Genomic DNA, 27,653 nt, shown 5'->3' on the forward strand with positions numbered 1-27,653 from the left:
GGCGTTAAGAGGCTGCGGGGAGGACCGCTGTCAACGGGATAAACAAGCCGCCGCGCAGGGGAGCTGCGTTTCCCTCTGCCTGGGACCTTGGGAACCAGCACAGTGCCTTTGCTAGGCTGGTGGCATAGCTTCACCCTCCCACCCGGCCATGTCTGAACCATCCGACACCCCATTCCTGAGGTGGATTGAGAACTGGCTGAATGGCAGAACTCAGAGGGTTGTCATCAGCGGCGCTGAGTCTAGTTGGAGGCTGGTAACTACTGGTGTCCCCCCGGGGTCAGTACTGGGCCCAGCCTTGTTCAACTTCTTCATCAACGACCTGGATGAAGAGTTAGAATGTACCCTCAGCAAGTTTGCTGGTGACACCAAACTGGGAGGAGTGGTGGATACACCGGAAGGCTGTGCTGCCATTCAGCGTGACCTGGACAGGCTGGAGAGCTGGGCAGAGAGGAACCTGATGAGGTTCAACAAGGGCAAATGCAGGGTCCTGCACCTGGGGAGGAGCAACCTCATGCACCAGTACAGGCTTGGGGTGGACCTGCTGGAGAGCAGCTCTGTGGAGAGGGACCTGGGACTGCTGGTGGACAACAAGCTGACCATGAGCCAGCAGTGTGCCCTGGCTGCCAAGAAGGCCAATGGGATCCTGGGGTTCATTAGGAGGAGTGTGGCCAGCAGGTCGAGGGAGGTTCTCCTTCCCCTCTACACTGCCCGAGTGAGGCCCCATCTGGAGTACTGTGTCCAGTTCTGGACTCCCCAGTTCAAGAAAGATGAGGAGCTACTGGAGAGAGTCCAGCGGAGGGCTACGAGGATGATGAGGGGACTGGAGCATCTCTCCTGTGAGGAGAGGCTGAGAGAGCTGGGCTTGTTCAGCCTGCAGAAGAGAAGGCTGAGAGGGGACCTTATAAATGTTTATAAATATCTCAAGGGTGGGTGTCAGGAGGATGGGGCCAGACTCTTTTCAGTGGTGCCCAGGGACAGGACAAGGGGCAATGGTCACAAACTGAAGCATAGGAAGTTCCGTCTGAACATGAGGAAGAACTTCTTCCCTCTGAGGGTGACGGAGCACTGGAACAGGCTGCCCAGGGAGGCTGTGGAGTCTTCTTCTCTGGAGATACTCAAGACCCGCCTGGACAAGGTCCTGTGCAGCCTGCTGTAGGTGACCCTGCTTCGACAGCGGGTTTGGACTAGATGACCCACAGAGGACCCTTCCAACCCCAAACATTCTGTGATTCTGTGATTCTTGCCTGTACTGCAAGAGCGATTAGCTAGTGTTATTAACTATTTTTCTTGCCTTTGGATGAGAGCAGCGGGTTAGGGCAACCAGGCTCTCCCTGACTGCACTGGGGGCTGCTGCTCCCCACTGGGTCAAGGTCATAACCGGACAGCCTGAGGAACCCCAAAACCACCTCGTTCTTGACGAGAACTGCCGCACACCAACGGCAGCCAGGATGGACATCTGCTGACTACAGCCTGTCACCCTGAGCCCCCCCCAGCGATTAATTACTGCTAAATTCCTCTCTAACTGTGACCGAGCCTTGAACTGCTGCTGTACATATCCTTTAGGCACCAATCGCTGTGGTCTAAAGCCAGTTCTGGATCCAGCTGCACCTAGGCTTCTCTCCGAGGAGGAGTTTGGAAAGCAAGGGGGTCCAGTCCGAACCTGGTGATTCAACAGCAGGGCCTCCCCTACCCCTCACATCTTTCTTCAGTCTCTGTAAATCATTCTACCTCGGTCCTAACTCGATTTGGCATTCCATTCATGTAATAAGTAACAGAGTGAACCTTGCCAATGAACTTTGTTAAATCACATTTTATAGATTCTTACTAAAATAATTTCTTGCAAATACCTTTGGCAGTGATTCTTTACGCAACCTAACCGCTCATTCACAACAAAAAGAAAACAAAATAAACATTAAACAGTGCCAAGTTTCAAAGTTTCATCACTAGTTACTTGTTTCCCTGGTAACATGCCTTTTTTTCCCCCCTACTCTCCTTTGTTAAGGAAACCAGGCTACGTATAAGAAAGCCAGTCCTGCTGAAATACATAGAGACATCGGTCAACAACCGGACCTAACCACGCCAAGACGCCAGTTTGCAGATGGGCCCTCAGTCCGTGCTGTAGGGAGGCAGGGAAACCGTGCTGCTCTGCAGCCCCACCCCTGCCCACACGCGCCAGCGTGGGCGAGGATCAAGCCAAGCTTTGGACCTACCAGACTGAAACCCTGATATTTAGTTCTCATTATTCTTCCTACGAATACAGAAAGGCACACTGGAAAATGCTGTTGCCTTTCACGTGCATCATAAATTGTGTCTGGATTACCTAAATGCTTATTATAGCTCAAGCAAAATGACACACGTGAGTAGAATACGTCCTTATCTCACATACAGAACTGGTGCGACACTCCCTCTTGCCTCCTCTCAAGGCTCCTGCGCTTTCTAAAACATACTTTTTGTGAAGTTTTCATCTTCAGGACTCTTTTGAATGCGAGGGGTAAAATAACCCCAAACCATGTTTCCAAGATGTTATTCCGAATGGCCACATTTCCTCTGTATTTTGTGTTTTGTGATACTGTAAACCGAAGAGAGAAATACAAATTTAGGAATCAAGTTAGCAGACTTTATAAAACAGCACAATGCTATTGCCCTGACAGTCCCAGAACGATTACAGCCCTTCTGCTACAGGTCACACAGTTTAGGAAAAGAATATGGTCTTTTAAAAAGCAAGCAAAGACAACGTGTGTATGAAAAACCATAAAATGGATTAAGAAGTAACAACTATGTTATATGTCAGGTAACACGATCGTGTTTTTCATGTTAGCTTAAGCACTTCAGCTTTACGAGGATCCCTAGATGGATTTTTCTTTTTCCTGAGCTACTTCTTCCCTACTTACAGAATCACAGAATGTTCAGGGTTGGAAGGGACCTCTGTGGGTCATCTAGTCCAAACCCCCTGCCGAAGCAGGGTCACCTACAGCAGGCTGCACAGGACTGCGTCCAGGCGGGCCTTGAATATCTCCAGAGAAGGAGACTCCACAACCTCCCTGGGCAGCCTGTTCCAGTGCTCCGTCACCCTCAGAGGGAAGAAGTTCTTCCTCATGTTCAGAAGGAACTTCCTGTGCTTCAGTTTGTGCCTGTTGCCCCTTGTCCTGTCCCTGGGCACCACTGAAAAGAGCTTGGCCCCATCCTCTTGACAGCCACCTTTCAGATAATTATTAGCTTTTATTAGGTCCCCTCTCAGCTTTCTCTTCTTCAGGCTGAACAAGCCCAGCTCCCTCAGCCTTTCCTCGGAGAGATGATCCAGTCCCCTCACCATCCTCGTAGCCCTCTGCTGGACTCTCTCCAGTAGCTCCTCAACCTCCTACCCACCTATGCTTCACTTCCACCTGGGGTAGGAGCAGGACGCAGCAGGGTGGAGAATGACAGCCATAGGGCATCTTCCGCAAGTATCCCTCTGGCCCAGCTCCTTCACACCTGAGACCCTGACACGTCAGCATGACGATGAAAATGTTAGGAGGCAAGAGGGCAGCAGCAACTAAAGATATTTTTGAACATTTTACCATAAGAAAAACACAACAAATCACTTTGCTGTGTTTTATATAAGTAGCCACTGCATCTTATTTTATACACTGAAATTCTATAAACAGACTCTCTGTGTCTGCTGCGTGTGTTGGACTGTTTTTTCTTAAGCAGTTTTTAATATTCACACCCATCCTCTCTTCCAACAGTGGAAAGAGACCAGAAAACAAATCCAAAAGAACAAAATACACTGGAAAAAAATCAATTCTGGCTCATCATTAATATTTGCAGTATCTTCATTACCAAAGCCCTTTGAACATGTGGCTTGAAAGCATCACAAGCACGGGTATCGTTCTTTGTGTTCAGGACCTCACTGTTCTTATTAGCCAATTCTCACTCCAATTCACAAAAGCAAGGAAACCAAAAGTTTCACATTTTCATATGTTAATAAAAACATTTTTAAAATAACAAGACAAGAAAGGGCTTTCATGAGAAAAAGAAAGATTAATGTGTAAGAGAATGTGTTATAAATTTAGCTTATCAAGTTGGCAATTTCCAAACAAATTTTCACTATATCTCAGATTAATTCATTAAACCTCTGCAGAAGTTATATAGCACAGTGATTTTTCTCCCCATATTCATTGTTATGGGTGTATCATTTATCTTCATTATTGAAACTTCATCAGGTTTGGAAGCTACAGAACTAAGAAAAATGGGTCCACTTATTTCTAACACTGTTCCACTAATATGTATGTATTAAAACCAATCAAAGCAACATTTAAAACATGTTGAGAGCAATATGTAGACCTCAAATCAAGAATTATTTATAAAAAGGATAAAAAACATGAGTCCATCACAAAGTATGACAAGACTGCATTACAAATAACTCACAATACTTAGTCCACGTACAACGCATTTTTAATGAAGAATGCACTTCTTCCAGTAATACTTTTAACTTCACTGATGTAAGAATACATTTTTGTCTTACTTGAAATTTGAACAATAAAAAAAGAAATCAATGAATCAGGAAACCAATGCTGTCAAGCTGTAACAGCCAAAGGGTACACCAAATACACCATGGATGGCACTCTATCCTACATTTCCTCCACTTCAATAATTCACGTGTAACTCCATCCACTCTGTTAAAAAGAGTTAAAATATGCCACTATGAGGGCCACGCATTCTCAGTGAATACCACTGCATAAAATTACTTTGTCTTAGGTTACTCTTCGTGGGAGGGAGAAAACTAGGAACTAAGATTGTCTTTATGAAGTTCTTGCATAACATAATCACTGTCAGAATCCAAGTCGTCTTCATCTACTGATGTTTCTTCTGCCAGGCGTTTCATGCCCCGCTGCTGTGAAATGGCCAATGCATATTTAATATTGTAGATATTCCATTCACAGCTGTAAAAATAAATAGCAACATGTTAGAAACAAGATTCTGTTTTTCTCCTAAAATAAAAACATCTCTAAAAGAAGATCGTCTCGGAATTTCTAACAGCACACTATCATCCCCCAAATTACTCCATACTTTTGTCCAGGGTTTTGATTTAAACTTTTAAATATAACAATACATACAGTTTGGAAACATCTTCAAAATGACGTTGGATGCTTTTCTGAAGGAACTGAATCACAGGGAGCAGCTTCACTGACCTTGAATGGAGAAAACATGCAACTTGCAGTGCAATTTATATTTACATATGGATATCGAACTTTAACTAGAGTACATGTTAACTTTTAAACATGAACATTTTAATACTAAATAAACAAAATCTTTTTGCTTTTGACTCTGCCCTCAATGATTATATTCAATATAAGTACTCTTACTGTCAGAATTTATTTTTTTTTCCCCTTATGTCAAACTGCAGCTTGAAGAACTAATTCTGCTTGCTATAGTGATGACGGTTCCTTCCAGGTACTACAAATACTTCCTGAGCAAGGAAGAGTTTGTTTTAAATTGTCCTCTTCTATGTCATCAGCAAAAAAAGGAGAAAATTTGTTCCAGTCATTTCAGTAACTGAAACATTAACATTCATGCTGAAGCAAGGAAAAAAGAGTTACACAATGCACTGTTTCTTTAACCTACAGGACTCCCTCTCCAATTACTTCACGTAGCCTATTTTAAATTTGTAAATCTGCCTTTTTTTGTTCCCCAAAGTCTATAAACCCAATACTACAGGTGGTCTGAATATAATTTATATAGCAGGGACATGTAATATAGCAGGCCCGTGTAGTTGTAAAGTACTATGTAGGAAAGCAGAATACTCACAAACTAGAAGTGCATGCTGTAATCCCAAGCAAAGTCTACAAAACGCAGTCAGTACCTGCACATTATCTTTCAGTTATATTTAACATGCATAACTGTTCAAAAACACAATTGTCTAAATCCTATCACTCTTGAAATCATTATGTATTTATAGCGTAAGCAAGCTATGCAGTTTTACCTGTAATATTTGAAAAATGTTTTTGCAATTTATCCTCATAAATCCTATTATGCATTCAACTCCTATCATATACACTTGTTAGTAAGGAAGTTCTATTAAATTAAAATGTGTGTTTTGTAAATAAATGTAAATATTTAAATAATATTTATTAAATATACATGTAATAAATGTAAATTAAGTAGTGTTGATTGTTGTATATGCATCTATCTAGAATGTCAGTAACTATTAATTAAAAACCTCAAACTGACAGGTATTTTGAAATGCTTGTCAGCTTGACTTTCACAAGATCTCACCTTGTTTTCAGTTTCTGTCCATGCAGCATGAGCAACTTATGAGCCCAAATAAGATAGAACTCTAAATGACAAGATATCTCAAATGCAGAGGCCAAGAACTCCAATACTTTCTCCACATACAGGTCTGGGAGTGATGAGCAGACAACATCAACTGTGCAAAAAGAAAACAAGCCCATAGAGTTCAATTATTATTTGGAATAACATGAAAGAGACCACAGGAAAGCATATAGGGAAGAAGAACAAAGCACCCTCTTGGGAACTATTTGATATTTAATACTGTGTTTCAGGGTACAGTACCACAGTCTCTCAGGAGGCAAGCCTTTCCTCTTTGAGCCTTCCAATCACTACTGTATTTAAAAGCAAGAACCTACCTCCACCCTCCCCAAGTTCTTCCTCCTACCAGAATACTCTCCCCACCATTCCTCCTTCAGAACTTTTACATCCACCCTTTCCTTCTCTTTCAGTGTAACCAGACCTTATTGAAGCCTTGTTGCTTCTGACTTCACACGAGTATCTGTGTTCAGTGGAACTAATTTGGCGTAATAACCAGAGGCAATAAAGGATATACGAAAAGAGATCAAAGTCACCTGCTCACAGAGGAAGTGTCTGAATGCTGTTAGCGATTGCGCAGCACGAAGAAGCACGATTTGTAAGCTTTCAGAGTAATCTCACATGTAACTATGACGACCTCATGATCTGTAATCCTTTCTCAAAAATACCCAACCCCTGTTCTCTGCAGCCACCCCAACTGGCCTATATAACATCCAACCGTGAAAGAAGCTTTCCGCTTTTAAAGAAATAGGCACACGCTCATTTTGTTAACAGTGCAGTACAATGCCTGAAATTTCCGTGCCTCACCCTCTGCTCCAGAGGTGTTGGCTGCCCACTTACCCATATTTATGCCAACACAAGTATGCAGCAAAAGATGATTTACCCTGACATGCATAATTACCAGGCTTGCTACCTAGGGAATAAGGTAAGAAAATCCTACAAAGCAGTTGGCTGGCAACACATCTGATTTCAGGCTAGAGCCTAGAAAAGAGTAATGTAATAGATAAAAGGAATTTTTATTTGTTACACATGGAACACTGGAAGGAAATAAATACCTTTCACTGGGGTAAAAACAGTGAGGTAAAGCTAAGAAAATATACCTTAAAGTTACTACGATGGAACTGTTAATGGAGTAACAAAGTTAAGTGGAATACACTACTGAAAGCTTATTTTTAAGGTCATGTCTACCATATATAGTTAATGAAAGTGCACAAAATGATGAAAAGGGTGCTAAAGAATTACTTCAGTAAATGGTCTTCAAAGCTAAGTGACATCTTACCTGTTCCTTTTGTTTTTGACAATTGTGAAAGCATCTGACTCTTGTTAGAAAGAGCTTGGCACTTAACTAATAATCTGTTTGGTTTGTGTGAACACAGCCTTCTATAAGGACCAAATTTACAGTTGCTTAAAGAGATTAATTTAACAAACCCTGTAACTACAGGAACAAAAACACACGAACTTCTAAAGGCTGACAGTTGGAAAGTTGTTCTAAATTTTGGCAAGACTAATTTAGAGCAGCTGGCACAGAGCTTTATCCAGTTGAGTGCTGAACACTTCCAAGGATGGAGACTCCACTACCTCCCTTGCCAACCCGCCACGATATTTGACTACCCTCAATATTAGTGTTTTTATTATCTAGTTGTAATTTCCCATGTTGCAAGAGGTCTGTTGCCTCTTACCACATCATTGTGCAACTCCAAGTCTGGTTCGGCCTTCTTTCTAACATCCCGTTAGGCACTTGAAGACAGTAAAAATATTCCCCTTGTCTTCTAAAAACTGAATGAACCCAGCTCTCTTAAGCCTCTCCTTAGCACTCTGGCCCTCCAGTCCTTTTCCAAGCCCTCCACCAGATGTTCCAGAGTACCAACATCATCTTGTACTGGCAAGCCAAAAACTAGACATACTACTCCTGATGTGGTCTCACAACTGCTCGACAGAGAAGTCTAATCACTTGCCTCAAACAGCTGACTACATCCTTGATAGTGCAGCCCAGTATTCGGTTGACTGCCTTCATCACACAGGCACACTCCTTGCTCATGTTACACTTGCTGTGCCCCTTTAACATCAGCTGCATCTGAGAACTGACATCCACAAACGTTACCTTCACATCCAGACCGGACCAAATTCCACGTTCAAAAGCCACTAAATGAGCATGCAATAGACTGGTAAAAATAAAACATAACACTTACAAGTCTACTTTTTTTTTTTTTTTTTTACAAAAGACCATCCCTTCCTCTTTAGTCTTCAGCTACAGTAGAAAGTTCTCAAACGTCAGTGTTATACCTGCCCCCACTCCCCTCCCAGAGCTAAACTCTACCCTTTGCACCTCAACTTATTTGTCTTACAGATCTCTGCTTACAGCTAGCTCAGCAAATTTCACAGAAGATCCATTTACCTTCATTGCTAGGTACAGCCTCTATGACCTCCTGAATTAATTTCTTTTCGTTCAGCTTGAAGGCCATGATGATAGCCATAGTGTATTCCTTCTGACGCACTGTTTTGTGAATATTGCTGGGTGTGACATCAATATCCAGCTCAAAAGGATCAAAGATCAGCCCAGAGTCCAGTGAATAGATTAGAAGACCCTCTGTGGTGGTGGCTGCCCAGCTTCGTCCTAGAAAAGAGTAACAATATTTAAGAACAAAGATTGGTTTTCTAGGGTGGAAACACAGGAGTCACCATAAACAGATGACTCTTCATTGCTTACAAGAAGTGGATAAGACTGAAACCCATGCATCACTGACAGACCTGTCAGCAATAACAGTGCTAGTGAAAAATAGCAGCTGAAAGTGATGTAACACTTCAGTTTCCTAATTACCCACTGCACAAGAAACTAGATTACAAAGCTAGCAGCATTGTATACCATCTAGAGAGAATCTCCAAGACATTTGTACATCATTACTACTCCAAGGCTCTACTCTTACTTGTTTTACATGGAATAAAAAAATCCTATGTTAACTGTCAATACTTACCTGTGGGAGAGAATCGCAGGCAAGTCACTCGTATTTCTGGTTTAAAGTGTCGATAACTCATGTCACCTAAAAGAGAAGTTTAGAAGTGATTTAATATATTCACCAAAAGTTCATGGTCTAGCCATCAACTCTAAATGTGTTGTTATCGTTATGCTGAAAAATTATGGGGAACATGCCAAAACCTGGCAGGGTAAGTAAGGGACGGTCCACATTCAAGAGATCTAACAGCAAAAACAAGTGATGGGACTGAATTTTGCTCTTTAAAAACGAGATGAGGACTGCTGGGTTCCATATCCAAGAGACTGCAGTACCTCCTGTTGCTTCTACTGTGCAAAAGGACGCACCACACATCAGCTGAACGCTTGTGTAACAGATCTCTGTGGCTACAGAACATTCAGGTAATCCTAACACTAAAACTGAACAATTCAAGCCCCTCTTATTTGGTATCAACTCTATGTCAAAAGTTTTTGATCCATATAAAACTAGTAAGAAGACAGGAAAGCCAAATGTCACACCTCTTTTTACTCCAGGAAGAGGAATAGCAACACCTTCTTCACCTCCAGCCCCTTCATCAATCAGAGCCATGCTGCCAAATTCAGTCATTTTTCTCCGATCTAAGTACTCCTAGAAAAACAGGTAAGTTCCGTTCACTGTGCTGCATTTCCTCTCAAACACCTGTATTAACTTCTGGATGTTACGGAGAATTTTCAGCTATCTAGTGATTATTTCTTTGCGCTTTCTTTCAAAAGTTTCTCCAAAATCATGGAGCAAACTGACAATTTCAAAACAGTGGGCAACAGTGTCTGACCACAGATAATAATCAGGCTGCTTCATTCTTAAGGCCTCAGAACAGGACAACTAGGCTTAGAGTGCGGTTTCGTATTACTATAATGCTGTTCTATGTAAGAGATGCACCACTTCTGCAGATGCAGCTCTACTCTCCCTCCTCTTCAGGTTCCATAAGTGCACTGTGCTAACGTAAGGGCTGTGCAGCCAGACAGCTATGCAAATGATGTTTTGGGGACCTCCCTGCCCCCCATTTTTAAACACCCATCCCCCTCCAGGATTCCTTCCCAGCTACCTCACTTCCAGTATCCTTTTAAGCCACATGTTGAGCTACGCTAGCACAACAGAGGGCAGCAGGGAAATGAAGGCTGTTTCACAAACCACCGTTGTCAAAGAAATACACTTGGAACCACAGTCAAATACAGCCTGACATGAACACTAGAACAAACACCTTTCTCCCAGATAAGGGGATGTTAAGAAGGGTTACTGGAATTTTTTCCTTCTGATGCCTTTCATCGTGCAAAGGAATTTAATTTTGCATTTAGCAATATTCCGAAACCGAGTTTATAAAGGTCAGTGAAGTTCTTCTGTGTCCACGATAAAATCCTTCATTTCTCTGCTAACACAACCAATGGACACCCAGGGAAAGTCAGCTTAGTACAAAATATTGGCAATTTAAAACTGAAGAGAAAATATGAAAATTTGAGTTAAGCGCCAACTGACTTAACTACGCTTTAGAATTCTGCTCATTCAATACAAACACATTGCAATCTGGCAAGAATTCAGTTAGCTGAGTGTCAGGAATTACTTTTGTTTTCTGAGAAATATTTCCTTACCACTCTCCTGCACAAACACAATAAAATGAATGTGTGCTTAACAAAATATTTGTGAATCCCACTTAAGGAGATGTTATACCAAAACAAAACTCTTGCGGGGGTAGGAAGGGGGAATGGAAATACCTGACTCCTGTGGTCACATACCTCCATTGCATCTAAAGAAAAGTTGCATGAGATTTCAAACTTTTTCATAAGAATCTGCTCCTTGACATTATATATACAGACAAATTTTGACAATCCACCTGCCAGAATAGACTGACCATCTGCTGAGTAACACAGGGTAGTAAAAGATCTAGTAAAGAAAAAGAGAAAGCAGTTAATTTCACTGCCACATCCCAGCTAAGTGACAGGAGTTCAGTGTGAAGACGCAGAAGAATAACCATTCCATGGAAACAGTGGAGATCTTCATATACACAATATGTACTTCACACACAAAATTATCTACCACAAACAAGCACTTGGTGATTTACTAGGAAACAGAAACAACTAGAACTTCAACAGCTTATTGAAGTACCTCCGTATTTCCGATTCTGAGTTGCAGCTCAATGAATGAGCTCTCAACTACAACCTACACAACACTAAGGATGGTCAGAAGAGTTAAAGAAAAAACAATGTCATGGCATGTTTTAAAAAACTGGTTGAAAGATCATAACCAAAAAAGATACTTTTCTTTGTTTTGTTTTGGTTTCCCCCCCCCCAAAAAAAGTCACAGTTTCCTTTTTTCATTCTGTTTTCAGGGGGAGCAATATGCAAGAAAAAAGAGGGGCTCAAAGAAAAAGAAGAATGAAGCACGACTTCTATATTACACTCTTTGACAACACACGAATTTGACTTGCCTTTAAACATTACTTCACATGTGTGGTAACGTAATAAAACCTACAGGGTATTTACATTTTTTAAAAAAAAATAACAGTCTCTGCACAGTAATAGTCACATACGAGTACCTACACAACAAGATATCCACTTAAAAACCTATCGCATTTAGCCAATTAACAACTTGTCATGAGAACCTTAATATTACGCTGGCAATCCAAGGTTACAACTGACGAAAAAGAACACATGTTCAGAACGGTGCTGATCAGTGGGTGAACACAGCAAAATACAAAAAGGATCCATCTAGATGTCAAATCAGGCAGTCTTAAAATCCAACATCGTAATCAAAATATTCGAACAGCAGATGCACTCTGAAACCTTCACATGACAACCAAATAAAAAGCAACAACTGAAAAGCAAAAGCCAGTGTGACACCCTCTTTACACTGCAATCTCATTTACTTACTTTCCCTTAGCTGCTTGCTTGGCAGTTATTTTATCAAGCTCCTTCCTGCCCATTTGAAGATCATGCCGTCCCTCAATTGAGCCAGTTTGCACTGCATTTTCATGATCCCAAAATGTTATCTGTCCATCCAAAGCAGCAACTGCAAGCTCCTTGCCATCAGGACGAAAAGCAACAACAAGAACTGCAAAGAATTTAATTAACAGTTAAAAATGCAGTCAGATCTAAGAAAATATCCTATATTTTCTAGGATCTTATCTCAACTACCAGAAAAAGCTTAAGAGTATAACTGTATATATGTAATTATAACCATACTTTTTCTCTGGACAACATAGCTATTATAAAGGTATAGTTAGTATTACATAAAAAGATTTCTTGCACCATTAACTAAATACTACAGAGAACGATCTCAACTTTTGTGTTTCATTACCAAAAATTAGTCTATCTGTATTTGACATTCACGTCTGTTATTCATTCTCGAAATACTTCTAATAATATTTTTACATTTATATAAGATGAAATAAAGGTTACCATCCGAGTTCAACATTAGTGTCTCCTTAGTTCTCCAGCTGTCCAACATATCCCATAACTTGACAGTTTTATCCCAAGAGGCACTAGCTAGAACACACTTCATCGGGTTAAAGGACAAACTGCTGATGGGGCCCTCATGACCTGATAAGACCTAATAAAAGAAGAAAAGGTAACATGGAATTAGGTGCAAGAAACTGAAATTCTTGTAGTCTGCATTCAGTAAATTCTAAATATAGCAATGAAACCGTGCCTAACTTCTCCACACCTGCCTGAGGTCACTTTCAGACACGTGGCATGATACACGCCAGTGTTCCTCAACTTATTATTTTCAGAATTTTTTTAAAAATTCACTGAAGTGCTACCACTGCATAGGCATCTATAACCACTCTTCTGCATGCACATGGTCTCTTTAGAGACCAAGTCTTAGGAATGTGGTGCGCTTCTCCCCCCCATCTCGCAACAGAACAGTAAGACCAACTGTGAAAAAGCAAGTCCTTCCTCTGAGAATTCAGTATGTCCTGCAGCTGAAAACATTTAAGAAATAACACTAACAAAAACTGTGTCTAAGATTAACACAGATTTTTATAGCACAGCACTCCTAGTCCTCTTAAAAGAAATCAAGGAAAGAAACTAAACCCAAAACTCTGGAGATCCACTCAAGTATATGCTGAATTACCATAGTGATATGCATTCAACAGCTTTGCCAAATTAAGTAATTGCTGAGTTCAGCTACTTGTACAAGATGTATAATAATGCTTAACAACTTAAAATAGCAAATGAGTTGGTTTTTCTCAGAAGTACTATCCCTCCTTTATTACATCGTCTGTGACAAGAACGCATTTCAAACTAGCAGCAAGAGAGCAGGGATTCAACTTGACAGTTTCCTGGCCCTACACAACAAAAACCTTCTACACAAGAAATTGTGCCCATGCACTCCATTAAAACTGTCCACATCTTAGGACAGCACCTACAATTTCCTCATTACCTACAGAAAATAAGTAGAAAGGAATCTCTCTGAACAACTACTGAAGAAAGACTCTCATGCCCATGTGTCAGCTCAGCAATACTGGTGTTCATCAGCTAGAGAGAGCTCATTACTCAAAAACTCTAAAAACTATTTCCCACACAAATCCAGGATAGCCTCTCCATGCAATAAATCACTTGTAGAGAGTAACATAGCATAGCTCCAATTACTGAATACAGATACAACAAAACACTTCACGGTGTATCACTACCCTCTGACTAATCCCAAAGTTACTTAGTATCATCACAACTTATATTATGTGTTCAATTCAAGCCCTCCAAAACGTAAGTGCTTACATCTAGCAGCCTCCCGCTCTGCATTGACCAGATGAATATTTCAAAGGAATCCTGGGAACCAGCTGACACAACCTCGCCACTGGAGTCCACAGCTAAACAAGAGAACTGACTTGGTCGGGGAGATGTAAAGGTACGGAAATTGCGGTATCTGTTGTAGATGTGAAAATGAATTATGATAACATTTTAGGTAGATTTAAATGTGTTTTTTTAACGTATTTTAAAAATTATTTCATTTTACTTCTAACGTCTTTCAAGCCATGTACAGAAAAAACACTCTTTGTATAAATTTAAATGCGATGCATGATTAAAAAAGGTATTAACTCTGCAGAAATAACAGCCAAAAATACTCAAACAGAATAATTTTCTTCCATTACACAGCATACGTCCATGCCTTAACAAACACGGGCTTGTTTACACATCCAGTTCTGTACACAGTTGTATTATAATGGTTAAACTACTAAAACTATGGCAAACGTTCTGCTAGATAGGTGCCTTCTACCCATCCGAGTAGAGCCATAGTAATCTTACTGTATTTCCAGCTTCTCTGAGAAAAGTTCTTCCAGAATTTTCTTCACAGAAACTGGATGGAGTGACAGGATTCCTAATTACTATCTAAATTTGAATCAAAGGCTGAACTGAAAATCAATAAAACAGTACTCATATTTGTGCAATTTCAACCTGAAACAAGCAGTTTGCTGTATTTTGGGGAGTGAAAGCTGAAAACTAAATGAGACACAAAAGCTTTATAGAGAGTTACCTGTGTAGATCAAAGGCACGCACAGTTCCATCTAGGGAAGCACTCAAAATGACATAACCATTGGAAGTAAAAGTTACAGCAGTTACACCACTGGTATGTTCTGTAAAAGTGACAAAACAAAAGCTGCTTGAAGTGTTCCACACTTTCACCTGCAAGAGAGCCAAGAAAAGCCATTAGAATCTCCATCATTAGTTCAAAGAGAAAGTAACGGTAAGGCAGCAGAAGAGTGAAGAACAGTTAGTCCCAAAACTCTGCAACAGCATGAAGGACTTTCAGTATCTATTCAGCAAGGAATTCTGTGCAAGAGAAACAAACAGGGCCACAGCTTATCATTAAATCCCTAAAGACACATATACAACCTGAAAAACTAAGTGGAGACAGACAAAAAAAAAAAAATTAAAACAAAGCTAATTTTCAATGAAAGCTATAGCACCTAGTGAGCATCTCAGGCTCCCAAGTTTTGGACTGTCCACTGATGAGACAAGTGTCAAATTAAAAACCAACTGTGAAGCCATTCCAGAAGTTACAATTGAGATGTTACTTCAACCTTTTTTTGAACAAAAATTTTACATGTTCAGCTATCTGCAGTTTGAGACTTCTGGGGTTTGGCCAATTTTAAATCTGAACGGCAGAAACCACGAAGTGGCAGGTCTTTTTTCTGACATTCAAAAGTTTTGATAGGAAACAAGATACTATCTTTGTCCAATTTATGTGCCAAGAAATTGTGGGATCACTCTACAAAACATCTTTAAGAAAAAGTACATGTACACCTTGCCTACCATTAAAATACAAGTCAACCATGAGAAGTCAGTTTTTCTTTTAAACAGCAAGCTTCTGCAATGCCACATTCCAGAAAAATCTATTCAGGAATTGTACTTTTTATAAATAGCTTGAAATGAATTTTGCATCAAAACCAATGATTTAAAGGGCATGGATTTGCTCACGTTCATTCATCCCAAAGTATCATGGAACCACCACAAGCACACACATATCAACATTTCATTATTTCTGTATTTATGGTGACTGCAACTATAATAATTTAAAAAATCATGTGCTAATAGGTGTAAGTGATGCAATTTGCAGATGATATCAATAAATCAAAATATACACATGTATGTTCTAGAGGGAAAAATCAAAACATCTAAGTGAGGCCAAAAAATTATTATATTAAAAAAATATATCAACTACAGTAACAGAGCTTTCTACGTAAAACAGAAATTCACACTTCTTACTTTGTTATTAAGACTTAAGTTCATATTTCAGTGATACTGCATCACTTACTTTTCCATCCTCCCCTCCAGTTACTATGTATTGTCCATCTGGCGAATATGCTAACGAAACCATGCTGTTGAAATGTCCCTGCTGCTTCAGCACGTAGGACTCGCTTTGCCATTCCCACACCAGGAGCTGACCCAAACCTACAAACATACAAGAAGAATTAAACAGAATTACGAATACAATGATGCGACCCTACAAATGCAAGCCACAAAACACATACAGAACAACAACAAAAAAGATCTACAAACCTGAACATCCAAATGCAATCCAATCACCAGTACAGTTGATAGAAATAGAAGCTATCCTTTGGTCCGAAATACTGAAATAAGAGAATAACCCAATAAACAAATTTGTGTTTCCATACCTTGTACGATAAAACTTCAGATTTAGAGTTTATTTCCTCTGTTCAAGCAAGGTCTTTGATTATTTCACGGAATTTCTGTATCATTGTAACATCAAAAGCAGCATATGTCTTCTTTTCTTTATTATAGTAAAAAATGTCAAAAGACAGTACTGCCTTATTTGGAATGAAGACAGAGTATCTACATCCCAAAGACATACTTGCCAGCACAAAGTAAAACTTCAAGGAGGAAAAAAAGTACTTCTTTTGTACAGGGAAACTATGAAACTATGCATTCTTCAGCTAGCATCATACAGGGATGGAAAAGAATCATGGTTAATTTTTCAATTGAGAGAATTTAGAGATAACTGTACACATGCAGAACTTTTTTTTTTTCCCCAGGTATTATTCTTTTCCACAAAGAAACTGACAACATGAAATCCAAAGCATTGAAGAAATCTATAGCCAACAACTAACTACTCAGGAGTTCCTCATTCAGACCTCACTTTTCCATTGCAAGCTATGGAACGGAGTTGTATGATATTTTAAGTCTATGATTCCTCCTTTCCAGAAATTACAACACCAAACAGATACTCACGTTTAAGATTTTTGTGCTCTGATTATCCATCCTTCACTATTAAATGTAGTGTGTTCCCAGTCAAACAAACACACACCCCTTCCCCTAAATGTACCCCCCACGTAAAACCAAACAAAAAACAACCACAATCCCATCGTTCACCTCAAGGAGTGGATCAGATTGAAATCTGGAAGCTCATGGAGGTGAAAAATTCCAGAGGCAAAACCAGTGACTAAAAGGTGTGTTTTCTTGTGATAAGCTGCAGCTGTCAGGTTATTAAAATCTCCCTCTTTATTGAAAAAATACCTGTCAAAGAAATAAGAAAAAAGCAAACAATGTGAAATGTTAAGAGTTGCATTTCAATATAGGCCAAATATTTTGATCGAAGTATCCTACAATAAAGCTAAACTGCAGTAGTTCTAGGAAATGCTAAATACACATACTTTACACAGCTACTGAAATCTAATTCTCTTCTTTTCCTCAATGTTTACAGCTGCTACAGTGATCTGATTAACAGAAGTGAACCTGATTCCATGCAATGAAAGGGACTAAATGTTAACCTCAGAGGAAATGAACTGTGCATTTCTTCTTGATCATACAATGTGAACATGGGTGATTCACATGAATTCACTGGTTATCCTTCCCTATGCGAGTCCTGTTACAGAGGAAGGAACTGAAGCAATATTCTTCAATATAATACACCTGGTGAAGAAGGTTTTCTCAGCTTCTTTGTAGCTCTATCTCTTACTGGAACTAAGCAGGTAAGCATCACACGATGCTCAAATAAAAGAGCATCTGAACATTATCCAATAGTTGTAAACTCCAAATTCCTTCAGTCTGCAAGTGATGTTCCCTGAGGCTAATTCCACCCCAGGCCGGAGTACGGTACTTTCTTTATACTTCCTTTACAGTCAGAGAGACTGAGAACAGAAGCCTGATGTCAGGTGTTCCCAACTGGCCCCTAAATGCATCCCATCTCTCCCTCACATCACTGACCAAAGGGATTGCCTGTGAACATTATCCTTCTTCAAGCAAAGCTAAACGCTGTGACTATCATAAAACTGGATTATTCTTTGTAAGTCACGTCTCCTTTGATGTGGACAGACAGGGAGATCATTCAGAAAGGCATCTCCAAGTAGTTTACCAAAGAGGCTGATGAGCCATCTTTATCAAATGTTGCTGTCACCTCTTGAAGTCAACCAATCTCTTGCAAGAACTCAGTGCCTCTATACTTAGAGAATATGATACTAAAGACCTCTTTATATTTAAGTTTCAAAAGCTAAAACATACACCGTAAGTCAGTATTTCTTATATTATTAAAATTACACTGACTTGTTATTCTGAAGGTGAAGGGTATCACCCTTTATACAGTCAAGGTAAGACAAACAGGTGTCCTACCAAACTATTTAAAATGGGATCTACAGTAACCTACTAAATCCTGTGCAGAGTTTTATACTGCTTTGAAGGAGAGATAAAGGGGGGGGAAAAAAGCCCAATATAATACATCTCCATAATAACTCTATCTTTGGAAAATTGAAAATTACTTACTTTGCAACACGTGAATATTTAACCTTATTTCTAGTCTCTTGTTCATTTGGATTGGCTTTTCCATGAATTTCTTCACCTTTTGGCTCTTCAAGAAACTCTTCATCACTTTTTGCTGCATTCTTTTCCCTAGCTGCATCTTTAGGGGGCATGGGCTTCAAAGCATCAAGCTCTGTATCACACTGCCACACGCAGAGCGCTGCATCCTGGCTAATTGTGTACAGCTAGAATACACAGACAGAAATGTATGATTATTGTGTAATACCTGTGTTTTGTACTCTGCTGTCTTGTTATGAATACAGCATTGCAGAAGGGTTAAGCAAGTCTGCACTCCATCACTAGGCTAACATATTACGTAGTCCTCTAGAATTCGAGGTGCTTTGATCTGGAAAACTCACCTGTCCTGAGAACTGGTGACTTACTTTACCTGCCCTCAGATAATTTTTGAAAAGACTGAAAGCAATTTTATTATAAGTTGGCATTACAGCTAATTATTTTCTTCATATTTAAAAACAGAACTTTTTTTGTAGGACAATTTTAAATAACTTACTATCCTTCTAATGTTTACTTCTTCAAATATTAACGGAATTCTAAATTTCTGATCACAGCAGTAGTCGAGAGACAAAATCCTTAAGTATTTTCTAAATTCTGAGACATTCTCAAAATAGTCAGCATCCTCACCTACAGATATGATTCTGCTTCAACTATTTTAATACTAAAACTCAAGGACGTTGTGTGACTATACATACATCTAGACTGTTCTCTTCAAAAAAGCAGGCTACTATTACATCCTTATGCCCTCCAAGTGAGTAGTAGATCAAGTTTGCCCATCGTTCTGCTCCAAACACCCATGTAGACATGTCCTTGCTCCCTACTGCAAAACATCTACAAAAGAAAAGGCAATTTGAATTAGAACACTGGTTTACCAAACTCTTCACTGCACGGAGAACATTCTGAGCAGCAAGACACCACTCACCACTTTAAAAGTAACTTTATACACAAGAGAGTTGTAAACTGAGGTTGGCAACTCTAGCAAAGGTAGATAGGAATAAATACATTCAAAAGGTCAACTATGCTCACATTCCTAAGACGTATTCCTTTTACAGATAACTAGGTATTTTCAAGCAAAAACGCACTGTTGATCCCTAATACATGCTTATTTTATACTTTATAGTCTGCCTAAGTATTTCTTTAATTCAAGATAGAATGACAAACAGAGGAGCTAAAAAGAATTTTTAAAGCTTGTACAATACTTTAGAGCAAAGAAAACAGACTGCAATATGCATACAAATATTAACAATGTGAGCAGGCAGACAGTGCTATAGTTTAACAACTCACTTGGAATCATCAGTCCAGTCGATACAAGTTGTTTCATCATATGGACCGTAGTAAGTTTTGTCCAGGACAAAGGCATTAAATTCTCGTTTCCTCCCAGGAGCATGGTACATAAGAGCAATGTTGTCTTTTGTAATCACAAATTTCCTGTGATATGGGGGGAAACAGGACAATCGCACACAAAGCCGTTAAAGCAAACAATTGTTCAGTACTGACTGCTATACAATGGCACAATGTTAAAAAGGTTTCTGCATTACTGAAGTGATAAATATGGATTGCTTTTGAATTAAAAACCAAAAATCGTCTGCAGATTGATTATTATCCCCCAACTTCATGGAGGCAGGTAAACCTTAGACAGAAAACCTTCAGTAAAAACACTTAGAGAAGAAATATTTCATTATTCAACTTAAGTCTCACAAAGGAAGAAAAATTCAAATGTTCAAAACAGGATATTCTATTTCAACCTCTCTTCACCTCCATATATTGGCCACTTCCACAAACACAAAGCATCTGCATCCCTGTTACACATATTCTTTAATCTGGTCCTGTTGCCAGTGTAATTCCCTAACACAGAACTGTGACTCCAGCTTTCAACTAAAAACTCACTCATGATCACTTTAAGTCAATCCAAGTGACGAATGCTGCCAAAAGGGGAACTCTGTACTTTTTCCTCTCATCCTTCTGACGCTTCTAACATTTATGTCAACACACTTTGGATCCATGATGACCATGCAGTTAAAATGCAAGGGACATGAAAAGCACTTAATTCAGAGAACTGCCTCTTTCAGTAGCACAGTTGTCTTAGACTAACCCAAGTCAGCAGTGAAACTGCACGAGTGCCGTCATGCAACACTGCAGCACTGACTGTCCCCCCTCATGGGGTCTTTCACTTTACCTACGACACGTAAGAACAGTTCAGACTCACAGCAAATCTTCCATGTTTCTAAGAGTTCCACCACAGACAGACAACATCTGTGACAGGCAACTTTCCGGCCAGTGTCCATTTTCAAGGCTTTGCTTTTTCTCTTTTCTTCCCCTCTCAAGTTTACAGATAAAGTGACTCTGGTCAGCTCAAAATCTCCCCTACGTTAACGAATAGGTAACATCCCCAGATTGGTCAGAGTGTGTTAATAACTACAACCAGTTTATGGGGTACTTTCTTTTGTTTTGTTCTAAAACATGAGCATTTTACTTACTTGCCATCAGGGGAAAAGCTGACACTGTGAACTGGCTTGTGAAAATAAAAGTGATGTATCACACATTTACCGATCAAACTGACAAGCAAGGCTGCTCCCTCTGTAAGGGCAGAAAAAGAAAGATCATGGAAATAATCCACTTTGCAAAGAAACCATAACCCTAGCCAGTTTAGTTTCTTTCCTTAAAGGGGGGGGGGGGAAGTACCAAGAACTACCTCCTCAGAAACTTTTCAAGATAGCGCACTTACTATTATTAGGAAGAAGAATATAATCAAAATTACAAGTCACTTTCTAAATTCTGCATATAAGTTATTTTCAAGTTCCACAAATGGAGATACCTTCCCCAGAAATTCGAAAGTAATTTTTAAAGCAGAGCACTTCTAATCTGTGTTAAGGTTGAATGCGTAGCAATACAGACTTTCATCTTCAGGCTGCATTTTTGTTTCATTCTTTTATAAAACAAACACCTCCTTTATGCAAGTACCTTCATCAATTAGAATGGCAAGATTTCCATCTGGAGAGAGCCCCACGCACACAATATTAAGCCGTGTAGCCAGCGGGAATGTCTCACATTTATTACTGCAAGAAAAAGACAAAACAGTAAATTGGGTACAAGGATGTAGAAAGAAGTCGTATTTGGTATCAGTGAAATACGGCTTGATACCTACGTTAAAGCCACAGAATCAACCTAGATGTAACATCCCTACGATTTTCTTTAGCTGCCACAATCCCGTAAACACCAGCTAGGTAAGAGGTGGGCTCAGAACCAGAACCGCAGCATAACCAATATCCGTCACAACTCTGGCCTACAGGAAAAGGGGGATGACAGCCTAGGCTCTGCCACATGTGAGAGACAGTACAAGGCAGAAGCACACCAAGAAACCATACGACTAAATCAAATACAAACCATTTCTTTGCCTCTCTCGTTCTAAATTGCATCTTTACGTACTTCTGCTGCTGTTCTTCCCGCAGGCCGACGCACAGACAACCCGCGCTGCACAACACCGCGTTATCCTAATGGGCAGGCTTCTCCCTTCTAGCGCTGAGCCAGGGACTTTTCAGGACGTTCTGGGAAGGCCAACCACCCCCGAGAAACCCCGCCCACGGCGCCCCGTCCCCCGGTGCGGCCTCCACAGCCTCCCGTGAAACGCGGTTCTGGCGGTACCAGGCCCTTCCCCTTCCCCCCAGCGGCCCGGACAGGGGCCGGCGAGCCTGAGGGGGGGCCGAGGCGGCAGGGAGGAGGAGGAGGCGGCGGCAGAGGCTCACTTCTTCAGGTCGAAGACGGAGATCCTGTTGCCGACGGGGCTGAGGAGGGCGCTGCCGTCGCGGGTGAAGGTGAGGTTCCCGCGGCGGTAGACGGTACCCAGCAGGCCGGAGAACTGCGAGGGGAGGAGGAGGGGCGGTTAAAGGGGCCGGGGGGCGGACGGCGGGGGCGGCGGCCCCGCGGGGGCGGCTGCCGCCAGGCACTCACCCGGTAGGCGAACTTCATGGCGGCGGCGGCCCCACGTGAGGAGCGCGTGCAGCCGCTGCCGGCACGAGTAGTCACGGAACTGCAGCGCGGGGGCGGGCGGTAATCCCACGCATGCGCCTGAGGAGGGGGCGGGGCCCCGCCGGCGATGGTGGGCGGGGCGCTGGCGAGGCTGGCCCTCCCCCGCGGCGCTCCGAGGGAGGGGAGGGGAGGTGGTACCGGGCCGCCCTTCCCCGCGGGCGTTCCTTGGCGCACACCGACCCGCTTCCGCCTCTCCGCAGAGCGGCGCCGGTGGGACCGCGGTAGCGAGCGGGGCCGGGGGGGGAGGGGGGTGGGGGTGAAGCGGGAGCACGAGGGAGGGAGGGAGGGAGGGGGGCCCGGGGCTCTCCAAACGCAGCCCCGCAGCGCAGTTCAGGAAGTGCTTTCCCGTTACAGTAGCTCTGGGTACAGCGGATGAAACACCGGCTGCTGCGACCGGAAGGAAAACGGGAGAAGTCACGGCAGCGGAGAAGGCGGATTTCTTTTTAAAACATGTATATTTAGAACTGTAACGCTTACAATTTCATTAAACAATCTTAATACAATGTGTTTAATCTAACAGTATATTACAGAACAATGTGAAAAATGATTTAATAGCAAACCATGAAAATGGAATTAGTTATAACACCTGCAGTGTCCCAGTCACTAACTTGTTACCTTTTCCAGTCGATCCCAGCACTCATTCGCACTAAATGATGCTTTGGGTGTTACCCAGAATAAAACGGTATGATTTCCACAGAGAAAGGGCATTCCTTCACAGAAAGAAGATGCGCAACAAGAACATTTTCAGCTAGCAGGTCTACTTTATACGCCTGTTTAGACATTGGTTTAAAATAAAAAGTAATAAAAAAATTGTTTAGACGAGAGCAGGGTGCCTATTCATTTTTCAACTTAATTGCAATTTTTTTGTAAAGAGGGTTTGTTTTTTTTCCTTCCCCTTCATAATTTAGCAGAACCTGAGTTTAGAAAAAAACAACAACAACCAACTTGTCTAATGAGCAGTTCCTCACTTTCGCTTTACCGACAAGTATTCGATATGGGACAGTTTTCCTCTGTGGAGTCTGCTGACAACGCACCATTATAGATCTGCAAGTAGAAAAGGTCACTCTCACATCAAATGCACAAGTTTCAATATCAGAAGCAGGACATCAGAAGGAGCTGTAATTCTTCCAGTCACAGGTGGATTTGCAACATTCACAAAAATTACACTTTTTTTTTTACATTTTTGTTGTATTTACATTTCAGATATAAATAATGAAATTCTTTAAGTTACATGTTTTAACTTTGCTTCACAATTATTCTACATCTGCAAGCTTTCCTATATCAAACCAACCTCTTCCTTCCATCATGAATGGGGAAGTCTGGCCTCTAATCAGTAATAATTACACTAAGCCTTTGTGATGAAAGGTTGACTGTTCAAGCATCACATCATACCGAAATTCCTGCCCCAATTTAAAAACTGAGGCAGCAAACCAAGCCACTTAGAAATGGTAATAAAAGAAATTAATCTGGGAACTCAATAAGCCAAATAATTTATTATTAAATTCTATCAATATCTTTCTTTGGTAAGAACTATGCAAGAGGATGACCCAACCCCCACCCAAAAAATCATATAATATGTGACATCACAGTGTCTACTCTGTGAAGGAGAAAGCCTCAAAAAATTAAGGAATTTTGTTCAGTTAAGATTGTTTATAGCAGTAGCTCTTCCATACACCTAAGTATGCAAACAATGGAAGTTTTACATAAAATTGCAACGGCAGGAATTAATGATGACAAAAAAAAAACCCCCACAAACCCAGAAAAGCAACTATTACACCAGTGAATGTGCTGTTGTATGCTTTGTTGTGTTCCTGGCACGTGTGTGGAAAAGCCTGTAAATTATTACATGAAAATCCAAGATTTGGGTAATTACATCATCCAACTCTAAATTCTAAAATATGTAGGAAGCATGAAACAAATCTCTAAGCTGCCAGACAAAAATAAAGAAGTGGTCCAAACATTTGGATTCTTTGTTTTTGTTGCCCTGTGTTGGGATGCAGGATGTGACTGAAGGGAAAAAACCCAGCAGCTTACACAAAACCTAGGGGAAGTGGCAATATAAACTAGCTGACACAAGCTTCACTGTACATTTGAATTGATACAATTGTCTGGTGCTTCCATGGCCGGTACGCGTTGAGTGCCATAGGTCTCCTTAGAGTTAGAATGTTAACAACAAAGACTAATCAGGTCATAATCCTTTAAAGTGCTTTCATATCCAGTTTCTAATGTTTTTGTTCTCCTTCTTTTCATACTGAGTCGTCACGTGATATTGACTTCCAGAACATGGTCGTCCTTGCTGGGAATGACAAGTATTTGCATACCCGTGCTGCAGTTGAAGACCTGACCAGATGAAAAGGATTGCAGACGGGGCATTGGCAAACCTTTGTGTTCCCCGCTAGCTGCAGAATGCAGGCTACCTCTGCTCCTTATGCTGCTGCTGTCAGCTTGATCATCCACGTTCTTGTCCACAGACAGGTTGTCGTTTTCAATCCAGCTATCTGTTTAAAACAAAAACCCACAGTTTCATTCTATGGAGCGATTAAACAACTTAAAAATTATTTCAGAGCTTAGACACAGTCAACATACCACATGTTAACAGTTACTGATCGTCTCTGCTGAGGTAACAGTCTGTGCGCACTGCTGGCCAGCAGCAGATGTAACAGACTGAATTATATTGGTTTCTAAGGAAAATTTAAGTAGCATTACCTCACATTCGTCACAGGCTAGAAGGATGAGCAGTAAGCTGCTGGCACAAGTGAATTTTCACTACAGTGCTGAGACCACTCAACAGTACAGATAAATAGATGTCTGTGGTAATTTTAAACTCCTCATCTAATCTGGTTTATATGCCACAAATTTTCAGCAGTTCTTTTATTTCATTTTTAATCATTTCAAAAACTGGGAAAAAATTTCAAAGCTAACGAAGACACAATAGATGTGCAGTTTACAGACAATGAAACCGCAGGATTAGAGGGCCACCAAATAGTTTTCACTTGATTATAAATCCAGTGACAACTAATTTGCACAGTAATCTTTAAAGGAAATGTAAGAAAACAACGCATTTATTATTCCTCCTCACAGATTAAGGCTGCAACCCGAATTGAAAGTTCTCGTTAGAGCAACGTTTTCTAAGTTTCAAATCAGAACTGTGAGTAAGGTAAGTAACAAAGACACCTAAGGGTACACTTCCTCGCCTTGCTTTTCTCTTTACACAAGAGAAGCAGAACTGTTTCTGTAAGTAGCCATGTAGTCAAGATAGCTTTACCAGCATCAAGTTGCATGGAGTGAGCAGAATGATGAGGGAGGTATTTAAACAATCTGACATCGGGAAAAGGTAGATATCCAGCAAACAGTGGCATCACTTCCATGTGGACTTTGTGAGTTGCTCGAGCTGCTACAGGCATAGATATCACTCCAGAACTTTTTCCACAGACTGCCCAGTTACTACTGTTGTCAACAACTGCAAGAATAAAGAGCAAACACTATAAAGATCTCTTCTGAAAAATTAACAACCCTCAGTATAGTTTTACAGCACTTAAAATCAGTATTTTAGCAACATCTAAAAGCCCACCAGCTGCCATGTGTGAAGAGCTGTGCAAGGTAAGAAAACAGCCCTACACAAAAGGGACCATAGTTGGGCCTCAAGCAAGCATCCATCCAGTCTGAACAGCATTTATATTCCACTTGAAGACAGACTGCGGAAAAAATAAAATACTCTCAGTCTAGCAAAACGAAGACTGCTTTAATGAGCAGTCATACTCTCAATACAAGACTATATGCCATAGAAAGTCTGGTAGATATCACTATCAAGACAAAACTGGGGAATTTTGTCAATATGCTTAAGAAAAATATTCTTACCTTCATACATAAGTTTTGTTGTGCAATATCCGTCTGATTCTGTTAATGCTTCATCTCTGTCCACCTCTGAGAGGTCAACAAGTCGGGTGATTGACACCTCTAAAGAGCAGAGTGAGCCTGTTTTACAATATTCTGCCCCCAATGGTGGAAAAATCTCAGCTTTCACATGATACAATGTCTGTCAGGAAGAAAACAGGGCTGTTGTCAAGAAAAAAGGGGCATTTTACTTGTGTTTAAACTGAACTGGACAACTGACACAGTACCAACTTAACTTTACATTCAACATCCATTAAATTTTTTTAATGCAAGATTCATTTGTAAGTAACGTTTACTTCATTAACTTACTTATTTAAGAAAATAAGCAAACCAAATTTGATTCAATCTACTTTTGATACCAAGAGCTAGCACAACATTTTTCCCTCCACTTCTATGCTTTAACTCAGGCTTTTAGTGCTCCTAAATGGATACCAGTCTTCATACCATCTAAACAAACTCTTACTAGTTTTTTGGCTCCTCACTTTCCAGGCACAACACTCAAATTCTGAGTTAATATAGAACTACTTCATCACTCTTACCATCACAGTCCCCAGAATAACAGTGCTCACATTATCAAAGAGCAAATTTTCAATTACTGCAAAACTAAATTTCTACCAAAAAACCCGCACTGTTTAATGCAGTTAGTTCTCTTTAAAAACTCCAGCAAGATGCTGATATAGGCACTAACAAATACTAGCTACATGCCAGCAGGTAAACAAATACCTAAAATACTGCTACTGCTCAACGCCAGTTTGTAATAAACAGGTAGAAAACATAGCAACACTGAAAACAGACAAAAGGATTTAATCAAATGAGAGTCTTCTCATGTTGCTACTTTTTACCCAAGCATCAAAAAGGATAAGTTACATATGAGATTAAATAATGTTGATATAACTTCCTGTTAAAGGAATTCTATCTAGCCTATGAACTTCCTAGCTGATCAAAAGAATAAAAAGGTTTTTTGTAGAGGGAAAGAAGAAACATTTAAGGTAATGGCCTAGAACACCCTAAATATTTCATTAGAGGAGCTCATCTCAAGCACTACAAAAACCAACTCAAATGCTTTCAATAGCAAAGATTTTTTGGAAATTGCAATTTGCTTTGGTGAGTGCAGTATTAAGTCAGGAGGCAAAAAGGAGCTCAGTAATCTACAGAT

The 27,653-nt window shown here is 40.6% G+C and overlaps 2 protein-coding genes across 2 annotated transcripts in view; both read right to left on the bottom strand.

Annotated features, from left to right (window-relative positions):
• Positions 1 to 4,412: 4,412 nt before the first annotated feature.
• Positions 4,413 to 22,618, bottom strand: PWP2 (PWP2 small subunit processome component). The gene is made up of 21 exons (XM_075431149.1): positions 22,526 to 22,618; positions 22,321 to 22,433; positions 21,539 to 21,633; positions 21,055 to 21,154; positions 19,862 to 20,005; positions 19,273 to 19,408; positions 18,527 to 18,747; positions 17,141 to 17,284; positions 16,310 to 16,380; positions 16,065 to 16,201; positions 14,784 to 14,932; positions 14,027 to 14,174; positions 12,707 to 12,857; positions 12,179 to 12,359; positions 11,045 to 11,192; positions 9,794 to 9,902; positions 9,279 to 9,344; positions 8,702 to 8,920; positions 6,256 to 6,406; positions 5,097 to 5,171; positions 4,413 to 4,922 (listed from the first exon to the last, which is right to left on the bottom strand). Exons 1-21 carry the CDS (start codon positions 22,541 to 22,543, stop codon positions 4,763 to 4,765), a joined length of 2,736 nt encoding a protein of 911 aa, XP_075287264.1. The 5' UTR covers positions 22,544 to 22,618; the 3' UTR covers positions 4,413 to 4,762.
• A 421-nt stretch (positions 22,619 to 23,039) lies between these two features.
• The window catches only part of TRAPPC10 (trafficking protein particle complex subunit 10), a 45,276-nt gene continuing 40,662 nt past the window's right edge, over positions 23,040 to 27,653 (bottom strand). Inside the window, exons 21-23 of the mRNA XM_075431135.1 lie at positions 26,462 to 26,639; positions 25,869 to 26,063; positions 23,040 to 25,101 (exon numbers count right to left, since the gene is read on the bottom strand). Coding sequence (XP_075287250.1) covers positions 24,863 to 25,101; positions 25,869 to 26,063; positions 26,462 to 26,639 — 612 coding nt within the window. The 3' untranslated portion in view covers positions 23,040 to 24,862. The remainder of the gene's footprint in view (positions 25,102 to 25,868; positions 26,064 to 26,461; positions 26,640 to 27,653) is intronic.

Source organism: Opisthocomus hoazin, chromosome 1, assembly GCF_030867145.1.
Source record: "Opisthocomus hoazin isolate bOpiHoa1 chromosome 1, bOpiHoa1.hap1, whole genome shotgun sequence".
Taxonomy (NCBI): domain Eukaryota; kingdom Metazoa; phylum Chordata; class Aves; order Opisthocomiformes; family Opisthocomidae; genus Opisthocomus; species Opisthocomus hoazin.